General features: G+C 42.6%; 2 protein-coding genes across 6 annotated transcripts in view; one reads left to right on the plus strand and one right to left on the minus strand.

Annotated features, from left to right (window-relative positions):
• phf13 (PHD finger protein 13) lies at nucleotides 1-10,842 on the minus strand. Of its 2 annotated transcripts, none has more exons than XM_078425750.1 (5): nucleotides 10,425-10,842; nucleotides 9,605-9,642; nucleotides 7,639-7,740; nucleotides 5,862-6,657; nucleotides 1-2,858 (listed from the first exon to the last, which is right to left on the minus strand). In XM_078425750.1, the coding sequence occupies exons 2-5, from the start codon at nucleotides 9,638-9,640 to the stop codon at nucleotides 2,632-2,634; spliced, it is 1,161 nt and encodes a 386-aa protein (XP_078281876.1). In that variant the 5' UTR covers nucleotides 9,641-9,642; nucleotides 10,425-10,842; the 3' UTR covers nucleotides 1-2,631. The 2 variants fall into 2 exon arrangements, with proteins under 2 accessions (XP_078281876.1, XP_078281875.1); XM_078425749.1 differs by lacking the exon at nucleotides 10,425-10,842 and adding an exon at nucleotides 10,035-10,191.
• Nucleotides 10,636-20,826, plus strand: part of klhl21 (kelch-like family member 21) — a 21,720-nt gene continuing 11,529 nt past the window's right edge. Inside the window, exons 1-2 of one of the 4 annotated variants that reach the window (XM_078425747.1) lie at nucleotides 10,636-10,863; nucleotides 15,085-15,201. The gene's annotated coding sequence lies outside the window, so the exon portion shown is untranslated. Of the gene's footprint in view, nucleotides 10,864-10,948; nucleotides 11,061-15,084; nucleotides 15,202-20,826 lie in introns of those variants that run through there. The other 3 variants (XM_078425745.1, XM_078425748.1, XM_078425744.1) reach the window with 3 other exon arrangements.

Below are 20,826 nucleotides of genomic sequence, written 5' to 3' on the forward strand. Positions count from 1 at the left end.
TATACACGTACAAAGTTTCACAGAAACAAGGTTTTCTTTGTTCCGCTTTGATAAATCTTCCAAGGAGACATTTCAACATTTCCTGCAACATCACTGCAGTGTCCCTAAATTAGAGACAATCTACTGCAGATATTCCCATTGGGAGCAAGAGCACCCACCAGTCCTTGTGAAGTCACAATGCTGCTTTATAAAAGTCACCCTCACTTTCAATAAAATAAGTTAATTGGAGTTGGGGAACTGGGATGAGTTTTCCTCCAAAAGAATGCAGTAGAATGAGATTTGATCACGTTGCCAGGAACATCTTACAACAATGCTTTACTTGAAGTATGACAAGTTTCTGGGACCATTTACGAATTACAATGTCTATATTGTAGGATATGGATCTTCTCTCGTGAAAGTGTTGCTTTTCTTTAAACAGTTCAGCAGGGAGCAGTCACCCTCTATTAGCTGGCCATTGTTCACATATCAAGCCTTGACTGAATGTGGGTGAAAGAATTCTCCATGGTTAACATACCCGTCCTAAACTGTGGCTAGTTCATTGTCCAACTATGTAAATATTAACACCAGCAATCACAGATTTTTAAATCTTGGCTGATTTTTGATGGGAAGTTTAACACTCAAGCCAATGAGAACAGGCTGCCCACTCACAACCCAAATCTTCCTCTCACGAACATTGGGGGGGGGTTGATTTGAGGTAGTCCTTTCAGTGACAACGGAGACTACCAGTTTGCATTTTTCTTGTTGGGACAAAATAGATGGAAGAGGAGAATATTTTGCCAAGATGAAATTTCTATTATTTGATTGTGAGTGGCTGTGGGGGAAAAAATGAGTCTGTTGTGTATTGGTGGGAAGTGGATTGATTGTCAAGACATCTTTTAGTACTCACCATATCTTTATCTCCATTGTTATATTTAGCGACTCTAGAACATTGGTTAACGTGGATAGATAGAAAACCTGATTGGGGAAAAAAGTGGAGTGTGGATTAAGGAAAGGATTTTAATTTCACATACTTTCCTCACCTACAAAGATGGACAGAACCTTTGTGCACTTTGATCGGTTCTGAAAAATGCAGTGGGAGGGTTTTCTTGTCAGTGACTTCACTAGAGCCAAGATTGAGAAGATCCAAATTGGCAAATATCCGTAGGATAAAACATTAAGAATAGAAGAACATGTGTAATATTTTTATGGCAACATACATTTTGCAGTATAAAACGAGAGAAGGGTGCTCAAGAAAGACACCCCCTTAATGTTTCTCAAAGTACAAAAAAAAAAAAAAATGATGGCAGTGGGTACACTTTAATAGGTGATTGTATTCTCATATTAACTTTCAGCTTGGCTTAATATCTTGAATTAATTTCAATATGGTGCCATAACAGACCCAAAAGACTACAAGCTGGTAGGAATTTATTTAATGCACCATGTCCGAACTAAATTTTGAATGGATCGCTCGACAGCTAAATAGGAGGGAATTAATTCAATGATCATTTAAAAACCTGGCTCTTAATGTTTTAGTGAGGAAAACAAATCCTTAAGTTTTATTTCTAGTACCAAATTTTAGGCATTGAAAATTGTATAAAGTCTTTTTAAATGAGAGAGATTCTCAAAAAAGAAATCCCAAATTGTTTTCCCGATTCCAAACCTTTTTAACAATGTCAGTCATACTACGACCAATGAACCCAAAATGTACATGACTTCCCGACCCACTTGCCACAGAATTTTAACACTGTTATTTAACTTTGTAAACAGATTATTTAGATCTGGTTGGATTGTAATTGATGCAACAAAAAAAAAATTATGCAGAAGAGGGCAAATTATTTATTCTATAAGATGCCATTGTTTTCTCTTGTATCAAAGTAACAACTGACAAATGTTGGGAATATGAATTGAAGAATCCATAAAATGGAGGAAATACACAGCAAAGCCATCAACATGTGTGAAGAGGGAAGTCATGGCATCACATGTGTGTATCTTGGTCAGAATTCATGAAATATTAATCTGCCTTTACTGACTTAAATATGACAGAACTGCAGTCTATTTACAGCATCACCTGGTTTTATTGCACTGTTAAATGCCAGGCCACTAGTTATATTTATTAGTTATTTTTTCCCCATTGACAAATTTAGAGTGCTTTAAGGCTTTGTCTATTGCACTGGGCCCCTTTTGTTTGAGAAAGGACTGCAGAGAAAAGAAGATGGGAATGATGATCTAATATTATTGCCATCCTTGCTTTCGTTTGTGGATTTTGGTCTGTTAGACTCCAAAGATGGTGGGGTCAGGGTGATAACCAATGTAAGGATCAGAAGGGAAAGGAAATGTTGTTTACAGTAGTCAGCATATTTGCCCAAACCTCCCACCCCACCTCACCCCTTATGCCCAAGCTCCATTGTGCTGGATTAGCCAAGACTTTCATTGATTTAATTGCCCTAGTCTCCTGGGCTCTGAAATGGAGTTCATGAAGGTGAAGAGAAAGATAAAATTTAAAAAAGCAGACAATTCTTGCACGAATGGATGGAAATCTCCAAGCAAGTCCATCAGTCTCTTTTGTTTTCAAAGGCTTTTTTTTTGCCTCATTATCATCTCAAAATTCTCTCCCAGATACAAAACAAACCAAGAACGGTAACATCAGACAACTCAATCAAGGAAGTGCTTCCTGGAACCGGTCCGGGATCGATTTGATCGTCGAATATCGCATTTGGAGTCTCGGCACCTTTGACAGAAGTACACCTCTGGGACATTGGACTTCCGGATTTTGGCACAAGACAGGTGGATCCAGGTACCACATTCATTACACTCTATCATTGGCCGACCAGCAAATGGCTTCATGCAGTAACACGTCACCAGATCCCAGGAGTCATCATCTGTTCAGGGGAGAAAGTTAAGAATTACAAAATCAAGTAACAACATCTTATATATCCATCTTAATTTTCATAAGGTCAGGAATTCTTGACATGCTTTAACAGCATCTTTGGATTGTCTTGTTATTGTGAAGTGGGATACTAAGCAATAATATCTGCATGGCAAGATTTCATATAAAACAAAGTGAGAATAATCAAGTAAATCATCATACAGTTTAAAGGATAAGTATTGATGCGAGTAGAAAACTCTTCTTCAAAATAATTCCCAAGAATTTCTTTTTTTGACACACACACACACACACCCAAGTCAGAAGGCAAATGAGACTGCAGTTTGACAATTCATTTGAAATATCATACTTCCAAGAGCGTTGTATTTCCCCAAATATTGACACCGCGGGTACAAAACTAGATCTTTTGTTCAAGTGCCTTGAATGGGCCTGGACCTTGAGTACATTTTAAAATTGCACATTAACCAATGGCCAGATATCAACATTTCTCTCTTCTCCATAACTATGTTATAATGCTGTATATTCTGATATTAATGTTATAATGCACTATATTCTGCACTCTGGTATTTTTCTCTTCGCACTACCCATTGTACTGTGTATGGCACAGTTGTATTCATATATGGTATGCTTTGACTGAATAGCAATTTTAAAAAAGCTTTTCACTGTATTTCAGTACACGTGAAAATAATAAACCAAAACCGATTTCTCAGTCGTAAATTCACCAGAACTAACCCTAGTTAGTTTGCCTAGTTAGATTGCTTAGCCAAATTTAAGATTTTTAAATAAAAGCTGATAATCTGCAGAGTTCACTCATTTAGAACTGGGTTGGGACGAGGAGTTGAGTATAGGAGCAAAGAGGTCCTTCTACAGTTGTACCGGGCCCTGGTGAGACCGCACCTGGAGTACTGTGTGCAGTTTGGATCTCCAAATTTGAGGAAGGATATTCTTGCTATTGAGGGCGTGCAGCGTAGGTTCACTAGGTTAATTCCCGGAATGGCGGGACTGTCGTATGTTGAAAGGCTGGAATTTAGAAGGATGAGGGGGGATCTTATTGAAACATATAAGATAATTAGGGGATTGGACACATTAGAGGCAGCAAACATGTTCCCAATGTTGGGGGAGTCCAGAACAAGGGGCCACAGTTTAAGAATAAGGGGTAGGCCATTTAGAACGGAGATGAGGAAGAACTTTTTCAGTCAGAGAGTGGTGAATGTGTGGAATTCTCTGCCTCAGAAGGCAGTGGAAGCCAGTTCATTGGATGCTTTCAAGAGAGAGCTGGATAGAGCTCTTAAGGATAGCGGAGTGAGGGGGTATGGGGAGAAGGCAGGAACGGGGTACTGATTGAGAGTGATCAGCCATGATCGCATTGAATGGCAGTGCTGGCTCGAAGGGCTGAATGGCCTACTCCTGCACCTATTGTCTATTGTCTCGTTGAAAGAAGCACAGGAGTGAGTGAGAAACCCAATATTCAGATACAGCACGGGAGGAAATTAAGTTTGATTTTAAGTACCAAAGTTTAGGCATTAAGAACTACGAAAAGTTTCTCAAAAGACAATTTGAGACACTTTGCTTTTGTAAGCTTTAATATCCTGGCCCAAATATTTATTAACATCATGTTTTCTGAAAGTTTTCAATACTCTATGTGAACATAAAATCATTCAGATCTTCCAGGTCATTTCTCAACAGTTCAATTCTAATGTCAACATTGCACCCCTTGCCTGGACTCTACCATCACCAAAATAAATTGTTTCTGTTTAATTTCTATCCATCAAATTGAAACATTCCTCATCTTAAATACTCTGAATACATAATTACATAATCTCGATAATTATAATCCCTTTTAATATCAGGGAGCCAAAAAGAGTGCAACAAAAGTTTGCCGAATAACCTTTGAGAAATGGCTTTGTGCGCAAATGCTTTAATCCTTACAAACCAATCAAGTTTTTATGTAGTTTGTAAAACTTAATAAAAAATGACCCAAGGTAAGTTAAAAATAGTCTTCGTGTCAATCGATGGACAAAGGGATCACTCATGTGCCCTCTGCTGGAATCTGTGTGTAAAATCATAATTGTCACATAAATGGGTTGGATACAATTTTCCCATATGATTGTAAATCCCGAATGGCACTCGACATGTAGATTTGCAATTTAAAAAAAAGGTGAAGGCTGGAAGGAACTGTTGTGTTCCAAACAACAATAGAATCAAACGCTAGCAATGGTCACCAGAAGAGTTTTGAATGCGAGGAATATGAACCCAGGGTGCATTTAGATTTTGTAAGAATAACTGCTGAATTTACTGCTAGATGTACATGGGGCAGAAGGGATTAATAAATCTGTACACCAGTGAGCTTTTTATGATTGTAATTGGAAAGTATTTGTCAAACGTATGAGCAAGAGATAATAATGAACAGGCTCCAGCGCAAAGAAGCGTGTGCAGTGACTTAAGTTTATGACATAGTTAGAGTGTCAAACTGAACTGTTCAATTATAGATTCTAGATACAAGAATCATGTCTTGAAGGTCACTAGTCCCCTTGCTAGTCCTCGATGTTATAAAAATGTCAGAAGAATTGATGGGTTACCATTCGTTACTTGTACTGGCAGTTAGAAGCTGTTTTTATTAGGATGCTTAAGGATCTGAGACATGAACTGGCCCTTATGGTCTCCCCTACTACTGACAGTTACGAGTCAATAGTCCAGTGAGTTGCTAGTTTTGGCGGTTAATGGTTTGACAATAACACCATCTATTGTAGATTTGACACAACATATTGCAGTTATCGATGGTAACACGTGTCATTAATGCAGACCCAAGTCACCTCAAATTAGAACTGTTAACCCAGCATAAAACTCAGAACATTTCTTGTCCACATAATGCAGACTCACATTGGAGAATATTTACCAGCCAAGGCAGTGGGAGAAGACCCACACTGAGTCTATAAACACACACACACAACGACAATTAGTAGCAACCAATTACATGGCATTTCTAATGCTCACTCACCAGAATCCACCATGATGTCCTCATCATCGCCTGTTGTATCCACATCCCTGAACACAACCTGCTTTCCCTGACGGAAAACCGTTCTGCGTCGTTCCACTTTTTCACTTTCTATCGTCTCATTCTTCATTTCTGTTGCAGTGACCGGCACACATGAACCGTCCTTGCCTTCACTTGGGATGTCCATGAGGGGTTCAGGGGAAAGGGGTTCGGGGGCAAGGGGTTCGGGGGAATGGGGCTCGGGGGAATGGGGCTCGGGGGAAAGGGGCTCGGGGGAAAGGGGCTCGGGGGCAAGGGGCTCGGGGGCAAGGGGCTCGGGGGCAAGGGGCTCGGGGGCAAGGGGCTCGGGGGCAAGGGGCTCGGGGGCAAGGGGTTCGGGGGCAAGGGGTTTGGGGGCAAGGGACTCTGTGATAATAGGGGCTAGTATTGTGTCCTCTGCATCATGGTCAGTGAATTGTGATTTGGACACTGGATTCAGGTCAGATATTTCCTGCTTGACGATTTCCTCTCCTTGTGGTTCTTCTATCCTCAGGCCCTCCTCTTTTGTCCTCACCTTGTGCTTTCTTTTTATTTTGTCAGGCTTCCTCCGATTGAAGGCAGGCAGCAGAAAGCCACTGGATTTGTGATGCTTCAGAAATGAGTAGGGTTTGGCTCGTTTGAAGCCTGTTAAAGTTTTTGTGCGCTTAACTTTGGAAGGAACGGAGAGTGGAAGGTCATTGTAGCGAAGATCCCAGGTCTCACTATCTGCTGTGCTGCCTGTACTGTTGGGAGGACTGGAACTGGTCCGGAGAGGCAAATCCTGACAAGGCAAAAGCAACACATCAAGTCAGAGAATAATGAGGAGCCTGCGTGGCTCCATGGGATGAACTCTCATCTCAGTCGGAAAGTAGTTAGTTCAGAAAGCTTGAGCACATAATCTATGCTGACAGTTTTGCATTGGGTGGTGAAGGGGGCTTCTGGGGCCATGTGCCAATCCTCTTTAACCCTTACACAATTACCTTTAAATCTATAGCCCTGAGTTAGTGTCCGTTCTGTCAAAGGAAATGGATGCTTTTGTTATACCATCTTTCAAATTAGAACTTTTCCCTGACGGGTGGGAACTGGAGTGTAGCTGGAGAAAAGGAGCAGAGGGAGGGAGCAAGCAGATGGAGGAAGGGACAGCTGACCGAGAGGGGGAATGGGAAAGAGAGAGGGGAAGGGATGAGGAGTATTAGAGATAGAGAAGAGGTTGAGAGTGGGGGACGGAGGTTGTGGACATTAGGTTGGCAGAGGGATGGAATGGACAAAGGTGGTTGGGAGGGAGAGAGGCCGAGGCTGATCTACTTTACCACGATTTTCCTACCTCATCCCCATAACACTTAATTCCTCTCATATTTAGGTCTATTTACTAGTTTTTGGATGGAATCAATGTTTGAATCTTCACAGCGCTTAAGGCTGCACAATTTCCCAGATTCACCACACTCCTAGTGAATAGTTTTCACCATGTTTTATCCTTTATGGCCTGCTCATTTTCTTCCAACCACTCCAGCCATGTGATATTTCCTCTATATATATATACTTTTTCGAACCCTGCAAGAATGTTGTATGTTTTGAATGAAATCACCTCTCATTCTTCTAAATTCCAGAGAACTGGACTACACTGATTCTCCACATGTGACCCATCATCCTAGGATCCTGCCTGACAAATCTTTGCTGCACTCTGTACAGCAAGGGAACCAAGCATGGCATACAGTACTCCCGATGTGGTCTCATCAAACCGCAGTAAGAATAGTTAACTCACTTCCTGAGGGCAAGGGATGTACCCAGCGTAAACTAACACAAAAGTGCAGAATTTGTTGAAATCTTCCACTGTTCTGCTCCTTTTATCTGATGGAGAGTAATCCTGGGGAAGAACAAGAGAAGGTACAAAGTTAGACATGAATTTATGTAACACTAAATCAGCAACGCTCCAGATGTGTATTGGTAGTCACAAGTCTTAACACATATTAGTAATTCTTGTCTGCATTTTTTCATATTTCATTACTATTCCAAATGTTAAAGCCATTTCTAATCAGGAAGCCACATTTCTTGCCGTTACCTAGTTTAAAAGATAGTGTTTTACAGGTGTAGTGTGGCTGTGGGATGCCCAGTGGTTAAAAGGGTTAGATTCTTGCCTTGGGTCATCCAAAAGGCTTTATTTCTGTGTGATATTGGATGTGAAGTTTTCAAACTGATCAGTTAAATGTAAGTTAAATCTAAACAAAAAGCTGGAGTAACTCAGTGGGTCAGGCAACATGTCTGGAAAAAAAGGATTAGGTGACATTTCAGGTGGAGATCCTTCTTCCAAAGGAATAGGTGACGTTTTGGGTCGAGAACCTTCCACTCAGTTTAATGTAATTTGGATTTAACAGTGGAGCTGACAGCACTTTCTCGGCTTGCCTCAAGTTTTGCATAGATCGAGAAGACATTTCAAGCTCAATTATTATTATTTTTAATAATACCAGATGCACAAAGTAAAATAAGAAAATGTATTGGAAAGCTGTTTGACCCTGCGGTTCCTAATAATGGGGTAAGTAACAGCCAGCAAGCTGTCTGTGTTCTGACTTTCTAGTGAAGTGTGAGGAGGGCACCTGATGACACCAGTAACTGAGGCCACTGGCACCCAGTCAGTGTCCAGAATGATCACATTCTCTACCTTCATAGTCAAATTCATCATGCCAACTTCCCCGCGAGAGAGGCGTTCATTTTCCCTCATTGTAAAATGCCACCCACATTGAAACTTATCGGACTAAACACATATACTCAGCTCCACAAATTTAACGGAGCTACTCTAGCAGGCATGCGCTCCCATCAGGCAAATCTCACTATTGATACTTCCCCGGGATTGACCTGCTTACTGTTAACACTCGGTTACAGACATACGTACACATTTTACACACTGGGAATCAACAAATCCAAGGGGGTCCATCTTCTATTATACAACAGCTCCGAGTGACTGTACAAACAAAGGGGTTGATTCATTCTTGTAAATTGAATATAATTTATTAGCAGTAAACCTTTACAATTGATTGTGAATTAAGAGGCCAGCCACGAACACCGCCGAATTGATTTTTTTAAAATAGTTTGGAGTAGGGACATTCTGGCATTGGTGAAATTAGTCGAGGCGGTGACGGGCGGGGTGTTGTTGGAGCCTGGAGGGGGGGGGGGGGATAGAAGTGGGGGTCAGTGGATGCGCGGACCATTAACTAGGAAAATAAAAATTATTATCCAAAAGGAGAGAAAGGCAGGAAAAGGGAAGGGTCAGAGGCAAGATGGCGAATATTCATTATTTTTAAAAAACACACAGGGATTGGCGATCTCGGGGGAACAGACAAGCAGCAGACATTTGAAGAGAGGGAATTAAAATTGGATTTAAAAGGGAAACGATTCCCCCACCCCCAGCAAATCTCCAACTCTGGACGGGAGGCAATAGAAGGTGGTGGGCGACTGGTTATTGCCAACCCATCTACTCCGATTAATAAGGGGTTTAAATGTATATGCAAATCAACAAGATGGCGCAAGGCGCTGTACTCCGAAACCTTTGGGTCTGAAATTGATCCGATTGTCGACGGGAAACGGCATGAAATTATTTTGTTTTAAGTTGAATTTCGAGTTAGATAGATAGATACGATACATATCAAATCAGTCTCAAACCCGGAGAGATCTCTGAATCTTCTACCGCCCCACCCCCAACCTCAGTGCTGTTTAAAATCAGATAATAATCTTACCTCCGAGTCGAAAGTTGAGGGCGATTCAGAATCCATTTCTGTAATTAAAGAACATAATGATAGATTTTCCCTTCACCGTGCGAGAGAAACTGATAACCCTGCCAAGAACCAAAGGAGTTCAGGGTTTGGGGGGAAATCGCCATGGTGGTGGTGGAGGAGACGGCGGAGGAGGAGGAGGAGGCAGGTCAAACTTAAAAGTTACCCGAATTTCCCCAACCCCCTTTCTCCCGTTTTATTCCCACATGTGTAAAGTCTAACAGCAAACGGGAATTTTATGGGGTTGGGATTTTCAAAGCCTGATCATGTGCAATCAAAGCAACGAGCCCAAATTGACGAGGAGTACTGGGAAGAATAATCCACCAGAAACCTCCCGATTTAAACACAGGAAAGTACTTGCACACGACCGAAATTTAAAAACATAAAGACTCACTCCTGATACTCCGAATCGATGTTGCCATTTCTCCCCGTTTCTCCGATAATGTAATACGAGAAGAGATAATCGCTGAACGCGCCTCCAGTTAATTAAAGATAAAATCCCCAGATGACACACATGGCCAAACAACCATGGTCAGATTTCTGGCCAGCAATTCCCCCTCCCCCAAATAAAGCTGCTGTTAAAATGAGAAAGTTTTGAATCGTTGAAACATAGCATTTTTAAAAAGGGTCAAAAATCTAGGATCTGGAGCCCACCTCAGGAAGATTCCCTGGGTTGTCACTTGGGTAAATAAAAAGATTTCCCACATCCGTGGCTATAACTATATCCTTGCGAAACGTAATCGGTTTCCGAATAAGAAAATGTTAATTATAAATAAATAGATACCTTTCTCCTGTCCGAGTGTTACAATGTAACAAAATCCTGATGTCAACCCTTAATCTTCATGCAAATGAAGATCCTTCCATTCGATTCCCAGCCGAGGGGTAGGGTATGGGAAGCATCCATTATTATTCTTAAAACAGTAACTACAACGATCGCATTCGTACTTGCCTATGAATTATTTTCCCACGTAAACTTGTGTAAATGTGACCGGGGGTACTGTCGAACTGATGATTTTAGAGAAACACGAGGTCTCTCCTTCATCATTACCCCCCTCCCTCTCTTTGCGCGTGTTCGTGTCCAGACCAACCCCCAGAAATAGTTGCAAACTGGAATTTGCAATAAGTTTTTTTTCGCCCTTATCGCCAAATATTCTTCTAAAGTACAAGGAGGGGGTCGGCGAGATTAGTCAGTCGGGCGGCTGCCTGTCGTGTTAAGATTTCCGGTGAGTGTATCTGATTTTACTCTTCGTTTTTCTACGTTGTTTCTCGGGACTCCCTCCCTGCTCTTGTTGCAAGGGCGGGGATAAGAGCAGAGCAGAGCAGAAAAATCCCAGACGCGCCAGGAACCAGAGCCGTGTCAGTTTCATCGTCTCTCCAGTCTCTTATGTCCGCCCTCCAACATTATCGCCAGCGCCTCGAGGTAGGCGAGCGTTAACTGGGAATGGTTATGTCTTACTGTTACATTTTTTGTTCCTGTCGGTCAATATGTAAGAATAATTTTAAATCGTGTATTTATTTTTCGCATGGGTATGGAGCCGTGTGTATATATATATATTGTATTGCTAACCACTGCCCGTAACGTCGAGGTTCATGTTCTCGCTGTGGCTCCAGCATCATATTGTGAATTTGATTTCCACGTGTTGGAAAGACAGCGACAGGGTGTTTTTTTTTGGTGACGTGTGGCCTTCTGAGACTACATGTCTCTCTCATTCACTATCCCTTGTTCGTATGCGTGAGTTATTTTTGGCTTACAGTTAAACAGACCTTTATAAAAACAGCTCTATATTAGAGTTCAACGGGGGTTATTTTGTCTGTTATTCTCATTTAATCGAGGTGTTGAGGTTTATGTATAGAATAACGAGAAATGAGTTGCAGGCCTGAGATTTCACGGGTAATGGTAAACGATGACACTAGAGCAATGAATAGATAGCGGATCATTCCGTGGATGGTTTTCGAAATTGCGGAAAGCTTTCAATTCATACCAGTAGCAGAATAGTTACAGCGCGGGCGGGTGGTAGTCCTTGTCTATTATGGCTCGATCCAGTTATACTCGCAGCCCGTTCTTTCCGCCCACCCCTGCGAGTTTTGTTTTCCTTTTACGTACTTCTCCAGTTCGCTTTTGAAAACTGACATTGATTTCGTTTCTACTACACATGCAACTGATCCAGACTCCTCTTCGACTTCTGATGTTACATCCACGTTCCAGTCACCTGCTCCATTGGTTCGTTTGGTAATTCTCTTAATTTTGTGACCCCCCCGCCCTCCTCCATTCTAGGGCCCTCCCACAATGGGGGCAGTTTCTTTCTACTGTCTGCATAATTCACGATTTTAAATATCTCTGTCAGACTTCCTTTCCACCTCCTGTTCCATAAACGCATTCCCATCTTCTCCAGTCTTTATATAAACATAGTACAAAAAGTAAGGAAATTTGTGTTTGGTAGATTATTTCTTTGTTTGAACAATGCTTCTTGGCAATAAATCTTATACCGTTGGAAAGCCTGTTTATTTCCCTTTTAAATGGTGCCACATTTGTAAGGAACATGCATTTGTGGGATGAGCAGCAGAGCTGAGTATATGGGTTGCGCCCATGAAAAATTTGCCAAAACTTCTCTGCCAATGCCAAAAAGCTTATTCTGCTGTTGCTATTGACTCTTGTTTTGAGCTTCTGGTACCCCCAGGTGCTGACAATCAGGTGCCTGATTGGCACCTGATTGGCAGCATCTGTGAGCATGGGCCCTGCTACAGTGGTCAGTAGGTGTCTGCTCCAAGAATCGGCACGCTACGTTTGACTGATCTGGATCGGGCCCGTGCGATAGGGCAACTTCAAGCTGGTGTTCCGCAAAACCAAGTTGCGGCATTATTTGGAGTGAGCCCTAGTACCATCTCCAAAGTGAAGGCCAAGTTCCATATAACGGGGGATGTCAGAGACAGGCCGCGAAGTGGGCATCCCAAGAAGACGACACCCGAAGAAGACCGTTTCCTCACCCTGTCAGCACTTGGGAACCGTAGGCTGTCTTCTACAGATTTGCAATCAAGGTTTGCAGGACGATATGGCCGACGGCTCTCTGCCCAGACAATTCGGAACAGACTGCACGCAGCCGATCTCCGGTCTCATAGGGCTGCCAGGAGGCCTGCCATGACTGCCCTTCACCGTCAGGCCCGTTTGCGCTGGTGTCGGCAACACGTGCACTGGAACCTGAACATGTGGAGGAAGGTTATGTTCAGCGATGAGTCCAGATTCTGCCTACAGCAGTTGGATCATAGGGTCAAAGTGTGGAGAAGACGCGGAGAACGCTATGCTGATTGCTGCACCGATAGAGTAACATCTTTTGGTGGAGGCAGTGTGATGGTGTGGGGCGGCATCTCCCTCACTGGAAAAACGAGGCTTGTCATCATTGGAGGCAATCTCAATGCAGAGAGATATCGAGATGACATTCTGCAACCAGTGGCAATCCCATATCCCCACAGTCTGGGACCGAACTCCATCCTCCAAGATGACAATGCTCGCCCCCACAGAGCAGGGTTTCTCAGAGACTACCTCCAGAATTTGGGAGTGGAGAGGATGGAATGGCCTGCCAGCAGTCCTGACCTCAACCCCATTGAACACTTGTGGGATCAGCTTGGGCGTGCTGTTCGTGCCAGAGTGACCAACACAACCACGTTGGCTGACTTGCGACAAATGCTGGTTGAAGAATGGGATGCCATCCCACAACAGTGTGTGACCAGGCTGGTGACCAGCATGAGGAGGAGGTGCCAGGCTGTTGTGGCTGTGTATGGTTCTTCCACACGCTACTGAGGCTCCTGTTTATTAAATGAATAAATTGTTAAATTGCCAATATGTCTTGTTTCTTCAGACTTCAATCATCCAATCCACCAAACGACACCGAACAAGAGTCAATGGCAGAATAAGCTGTTTGGCATTGGCAGAGAAGATGTGGCAGATTTTTCATGGGCGCAACCCACATACTCAGCTCTGCTGCTCATCCCACAAATGCATGTTCCTTACAAATGTGGCACCATTTAAAAGGGAAATAAACAGGCTTTCCAACGGTATAAGATTTATTGCCAAGAAGCATTGTTACAACAAAGAAATAATCTACCAAACACAAATTTCCTTACTTTTTGTGCTATGTTTTTATATGACTAGGGTCCCTCATCACTGAAATTATTTTCGCATATTTCTTCTGCACCCTCTCCTCAGCCTTCATTTCTTTGTCAAAGTGTGGTGGCAAGAATGGTATAAGATATTGATACCAAACTCCTCTTTTATGAAGGTTTAATAGGATTTCATTGCTATTGTATCCTTTCCTCTATTTATAAAACTCACGATACCAGTGTTTTTTAAACCACTTTCTTGCGGCTATGTTGTGTCACTTTCAATAAACTAGGCACATTTATCCCCAGATTTCTAATCTTGTGCCACCTTTGGAACTGTGGCATCTAGTTTCTTTTGGCCTCTTCTCAATTCTCAATGGTTTAACTGTTCATTTGACATGCAACATTTCACACTTGTTAGCATTAAAGTTAAACTGTCACCTGTCCGCCTCTTGCAGTCATTCTCTTGGAACCAGTTGCTATCCTCAACAGTTCACCATGCTTCCAAAATTTGTATCAACTGCAGACATGGAAATGCTACCTTGTGCAACCAAATGACCTAATTATGCATTAAGAATAAACGTGACCCTCATATTGACCTCTGGGGATCTACACTGCGTAATATATTCATGCAAACTGGAAGGGTGATGTAAAGCAGGAAACACCAGCCAGTTTAACATCCATCTCCGGGAAAATGTTAGAAGCTGTTGTTAAAGACATAGACGGCTGGAAAAAAAATTCAAGGTAACCAGTCAAAATGTTTCCGTGAAAGGGAGATCATGTGGGTACATTTGGGGCATAGTGGTGTAGCTGGTAGGCTGTTGTCTTACAGTTCCATAAACTGGGTTCAATCCTGAGCTCTGTTGTCTGTGTGGAGCTTGTATGTTCAAGAGAGAGCTAGATAGAGCTTTTAAGAATAGTGGAGTCAGGGGGTATGGGGAGAAGGCAGGAACGGGGTACTGATTGAGAATGATCAGCCATGATCACATTGAATGGTGGTGCTGGCTCAAAGGGCCGAATGGCCTACTCCTGCACCTATTGTCAGCGTGACTGCATAGATTTTTTTCTGCGTGCTCTTGATTCCTCCCACATTACAAACGTGTAGGTTGGTAGGGTTAACTTACCACTGTATACTACCCCCAAAGTATAGGTAAGTGGTAGAATATGGGGTGGGGATGGAAATTGTGGGGGGGGGGTTGTGGGGAGAGGGGTGAGGATAGAAGTAACCTTGCACAAATGCAAATGGGTGCTTGATGGTTGGTGTGTTTCTGAGCGATCACTATGACGAGCACCACATCAAAAGGTATTGATGACAATAAAAGCTCAACCTTTGCCTTGTGCTCCTGTAGGTGGTTGTTACTGGCCAAATTGAATTTCTGGTGATCCCCAGGAAATCGACAGTGGGAGAGTCAGTGATAGTCCAGAGTAAATGCGTGAGGTCCCTTGTTGGAGATGATAATTGTCTGGTACGTTCACACTGACAACATGAATGCACTGTTCTATACATTGTACTTCTTTTAAATTCAAGTTTAGGATCTGGTAATAGACACAAAAAGGTTGCCCCTCAGATTCCTATTAAATCTTTCCCTCCTCACCTTAAATCTATATCCTTAAACCTAAAGAACCTAGGCCGGTTGCCCTACGCTTCTTCCTAATTCCTGAATCCCCTTGAACACAAAATGTTGGATGGAGTAACTTGGACTGAAGTAACTCGAGTAACCAGACTCAGTCAGTAGAAACATAGAAAATAGGTGCAGGAGTAGGCCATTCAGCCCTTCGAGCCAGCACCGCCATTCAATATGGTCATGGCTGATCATCCAAAATCAGTACCCCGTTCTGGCTTTTTCCCCATATCCCTTAATTCTCTTAGCCCTAAGAGCTAAATCTAACTCTCTCTTGAGAGAGGGTCCCAACGCTAAGCTTTTGCCTATCTATGTCCTCTGGAGATGCTGCCTGATCCGTTAAGTTTCTCTAGCACTTTGTATTTTATTCAAAATTCCTGCATCTGCAGTTTCTAGTGTCTCCTGAATTCCCTTGATTTGACATGTTGTCATCGCTGTAATGCCGGACATCTGCCATAAGGTGGCGAGGCCTTGCAGTGAGAGGGAATGCTCCTCATTTGCCGGTGGATGGGGCAGTGGCTATAGCGCCCCCGACCGGCCGGCATGCGGTGCTGCAGTGGGTTTGCCCTGAGTTGGTTCCCTCTGGGCATCCCAGCCTAGAGGTTCAATGTAGCTTCAGCTGGACGTTTCTCCCTGATCTCTTAACAGAATTTATATCTTGACGCTTTTAGAACTTGGGTTTTGATATCTTGACACTTTTAAAACTTAGGTTTTACTTACAGGTTTAGGTTTATTTTTGTCACGTGTATCGAGGTCCAGTTAAAAGTTATGTTTTGCATGCCATCTAAACAAATCAGATATACCATACCATAAATAGAAACAAGGTAAACTCAAGTTCAATAGATTCAATGAAGGGTGCAGAATATAGTTATCAGCATTGTAGCGCATCAATTCTATTGATAAAATCTATTGTCTTCAATGCGGTAGAGGTGAATCGCACAGTACCCTAGCTTATGCAAGGACTGTTCAGATGCCTGATCATAGAAGGGAATAAGCTGTTCCATGAGTCGGGATGTGTGCGCTTTCAAGCTTCTGTTCCTTCTGCCAGGTGGGAGCAGGGAGAAGGAGGAATGACCGGGGTGAGACAATTCTATGATTGTGTTGGCTGCTTTTCCGGGCTAGCTTGAAGTGAAGATGGAGTCTATGATTGTGTGGAGTAGGATAAGTCTATGGTTGTTTAGGCTGCTTTTCCAGGGGGCACGTGAAGTGAAGGTGGAGTCAGTGGTGAGTAGTCTGGTTTGTGTGACGGACTGGGCTCCATCTACACCTTTCTGCAATTTCTTGCGGTCTGAGCTCAATTTCTTGGGCTATTCCCAAATCGATTGGTGATGCAACCTGACAGTATGCTTTCTATGGTGCATCTGTAGAAGTTTGTAAGAATCTCTGGAGACATGCCGAATTTCCTCAGTCTCCTCAGGAAATAGACTAAATGGTGTGCCTTTTTATCTGTTGCATCAGTGGTTGGTCCACGACAGATCATTGGTAATATTAACGCCAAGAAACATGAAGCTCTCAACCATTTCCACTTCTGCACTATTGATATTGTTTGGGGCATGTACTCCACCATACTTCCTGGTCAATAACGAGCTCCTTTATCTTGCTGACATTGAGGGAGAGGTTATTGTCCTGACACCATATCACCAAGTTCTCTCTCTCCTTCCTGTACTACATCTTGTCATTATTTAGCCCACCCAGTGGTGTCGTCTGCAAACTTGTGGGTAGAATTAGAGACAAATTTGGCCGTAGAGTCGTGAGTGTAAAGGGAGTAAGGTGGGGGACTGAGAATGTATCCTCAAGAGACAACTGTAGAGAATTATTGTAGAGGTGGTGTTGTGACGTTTCGTTACTGATTAAGATCTGTGGATCAGAAAGTTGAGGATCCAGTGGCAGAGAAGAGAGCTGATGTTCATTGTAAGAATTTCATTGTTCTATCTGGGACATGACTATAAAACACTCTTGACTCTCGATTTCTAGGTCCAGGAGTTTGGAGAAAAGTTTGGATGAAATTATGGTGTTGAGGCAGAGCTGTAGTCAATAAATAGGAGTCCAACATCGGAGTGGTTGTTGTCCAGGTGCATTAAATTTTCGCAGTGTCATTTTCTATGCTTTGTTGGGCTGATTCCTCAAACACCATTTTCCCTTCTGTTATTACAATGGCATACAGTCAGTTCACAGCAGTGTTGTGACATTTATATCAGGATAGTATCTGATAAGGAGTCAAGATTGGAGCCATTACTTGAAAGTTAACTACACTCTCACCAGTTTAGAGTCATAGATCTGTGCACCATGGAAATAGCCCTTTGGTCCACCACGTTCATGCCGACTGCCTTGGCATTCTGGGTTAGTCCCATTTGGTCCATGGCCCTTTTCCTGTCCATATATCTGTCCAAATATATTTATAAAGATGTAATTGTATCCGCTTCTATAGTTTTCTCTGGCAGCTCATTCCAGATGTGCAGTACTATCTGAGTGAAAACTTGACTTTTTATGTTTTTCCTGCCAAAGTAGATAACTTCACATTTATACTCGAGTTACTCCACTTGCCATGTATGTACTTGTTCATTAAAGTGCCTTGAAACCTTTTTGCTTCATTAAGGATCTCAATCCTGCCCAGTTTCAAATCATTGTCGTCTTTTGAAAAATAAATTAATTTCCTTCGTCTGGATTATTGATAAACTGTGAACAGCTGGGTCCTGAGCACCGATTCCTGGGGTAGTCAACTAGTCACCAGCCACACGGACACAGGCCCATTTACTCCTTCTGTTTCTTGTCTGTCAACCGATTCTTTGTCAGCATATTGTTTAGTTTAGCTCCCAATTCCATGTGCTTTAACAATCAGCTCAAATACCACCAGTTAGAAGAGAAAAAAAACAAAGGAATAAATTGAAAGTGAAACAGCTGAGGGTTTTGATGTGCCCCATGGATCAGTACAGCACAGGAACAGGCCCTTCGGCCCATACTGTCCATGCTGAACATGATGCTGTTAAACTAATCTCCTTTGCCTGGATGTGATCCATATCCCTCCATTTCCTACATTTCCATGTGAAATTTAAAATCATTGCCTGCCGAAGTGGGATTCAAAAATATCCTTTGATCCAGCCCTTTGGATGCAAGCCCAGTAACTTATTCATTAGGCAACCATACCAGTGTAAAGATGGAAGCTGTGTTACTGTTGGATACTTTGAACAAAGAACAAAAAGTGTTGTAGGAACTCAGCAGTTCAGGCAGCAGCTGTGGAGGGAATAGACAGAATACCTCTGGACCCTTCTTCAAACCCTGACATTACTACAACCACGTGTCTTTCCTCAGGACTCTTCCTTCTCTGTCTGAGATTGCTGGAACAGCGGAGGACGCCACAATCCAAGGTCACAATGCGTGTAGGAGGGAAAATTAAAGTGACAGGTGACTTGAAACTCAGGCTCATCCTTCTGCACTGAACAAAGATGTTGCACAAAACAATTGCCCAATCTGCGTTTAGTTCACCATTGTGGAGAAGATCACATCGTAAGCATCAAATGTCATACAGGCTGGAAGTAATCCCCAAACTGTGTCCCAGCATTGTACCCACTTTCCCTTAACTCCTTGCCAAACAGCACTGAAATCTTCACAATTTGCACTCTGGTCTGCTGCGTATTCCTGTTGACCACATCTTCTTCATTTCTCAAGACATTAAGCTGTGTGATTTCCTCCCGAAAACTCACTGCCTCTCTCATTCCCTTTTAAGATGCTAAAAACTTACCTCTTTGACTAACTTATCTGTCTTAAAGTCTACTTTAATAAAAAGAGAAAATGCTGGCAATACTCATCCAGATAGGTAGCCTTCATATAGAGAGGGTGGTCTTAAGAGTTAATAGTAATTGTTATTAATTTATTAGCCAAGTATGTAAACATACCAGGAATGTGTCCGATTGCTTCGTTAGTGCCTCTTATCTACTATGTGGGTCTGTTAATTTTGTCTATTTACATTTTCTGTACATAAAGCACTTTATTATTAAAAGCTGTTGTCCTGTGAGTGGGTCCATGATGAGTTGTTGGGTTTGATTAAAACCTTGAGCATTAATGTTTAAAAAACAACCTTGTTACTTTTATTAGCTCACATTCCTGGTGCCAACTAGAGTTACTCATGGCTGACATGTGAGTAGTGTGCTGGAGACCTGCCTGTGTGTGTGTACAGACTTTTATACTGAGCTTGTTGCGAACGAACGATCCAAATGAATTTAGAAACATTTCATAGGGGAAGTAAACTTTAGTGAATGATTCAGGATACATACTTTGTCATTTTATCCTCACCCTGGAGATGTGAAGACTTTACTGGCTTGCTGATTCACAGGCCCGACTAACAGTTAGCTGTTCATAAGTGACCCATCATCATTTACAGGCATTGATTATTTGACTGGATGGCTTAGATCAATACCATTCGCGTCCATGTCACCATGACTGCTTGCAACAAGGTCGCTGCATAGTGATCAGGTACAACAGTCCCAGCTGATTTTGTTTTCAATGTACTTTCTGTGGCTCTAGGGTGCGCCAGTTGTACCTCTCCCTTTGGCCACTGTTTTCCAAACCTGGGCCAGCTATTTGACACTTGGAAGCTTAGAGAGTATAATATGGGGTACTCAGAGTGACGAAGCTGTGGAGCGTTTGTCCATGCTAGCACAATGGTTCTTGCCAAACAAGGAATTCAGCCTTGTACCTTAACATATCACAAGGTCATTCTTATTGCACAGCTCCATCAATGAACCAATCTATTTTTGGATTGCCACTTCCTCTGGTTTCATACCAATCAACATTTCATCTCCTGGGTGGGGAACTATAGGGTCTAGACATGGGTACAATACAGCCCAGCTCAGATGGGGGGGGGGGGGGGGGAGGGAGGAGGGAGGAAGAAGCTGTTCTTGGGTCTGGGTGCACAAATCAAATAATTTAAATCTATTTAATGTGTCGGGCAAGAACTTCCAAAAAGAGCAAGGGAGACGTGCACCATGGCTACGTCTGTGTGACTAATCCAGCTGTGCCCACCACGGGATTATTAGTCTCCAACAAGTAAGTGATAAACTATTGCGGAATGTCCTGAAGTACTTCACAGTCAATTAGGTACTTTTGAAATGTCGTCACTGTTATGATTTGGGCAACGCGGCAACAAATATGTACACCCAAAGATCTAAAAGTAATTAAAGACTAGATATTCTGTTTTTGAAAAAAGTTGGTTGCAGGATGAATATTTGTCAGAATACCAGTGAGAGTTCTGTTGTTCTTTGAACAGTGCAGTGGGAGTCTTTACATCTACTTTACATCTATATTTCGCTTGGGCAGTTTACACCCCAGTGGTATGAACATTGACTTCTCCAACTTCAGATAGATCATCTGTCCCTCCCCTTCCCAGTTCTCCCACTGTCTTCCTGTCTCCTACTACATCCTATCTTTATCTCGCCCCCTCCCCGACATCAGTCTGAAGAAGGGTCTCGATCC

Source organism: Rhinoraja longicauda, chromosome 30 (assembly GCF_053455715.1).
Source record: "Rhinoraja longicauda isolate Sanriku21f chromosome 30, sRhiLon1.1, whole genome shotgun sequence".
NCBI lineage: Eukaryota > Metazoa > Chordata > Chondrichthyes > Rajiformes > Arhynchobatidae > Rhinoraja > Rhinoraja longicauda.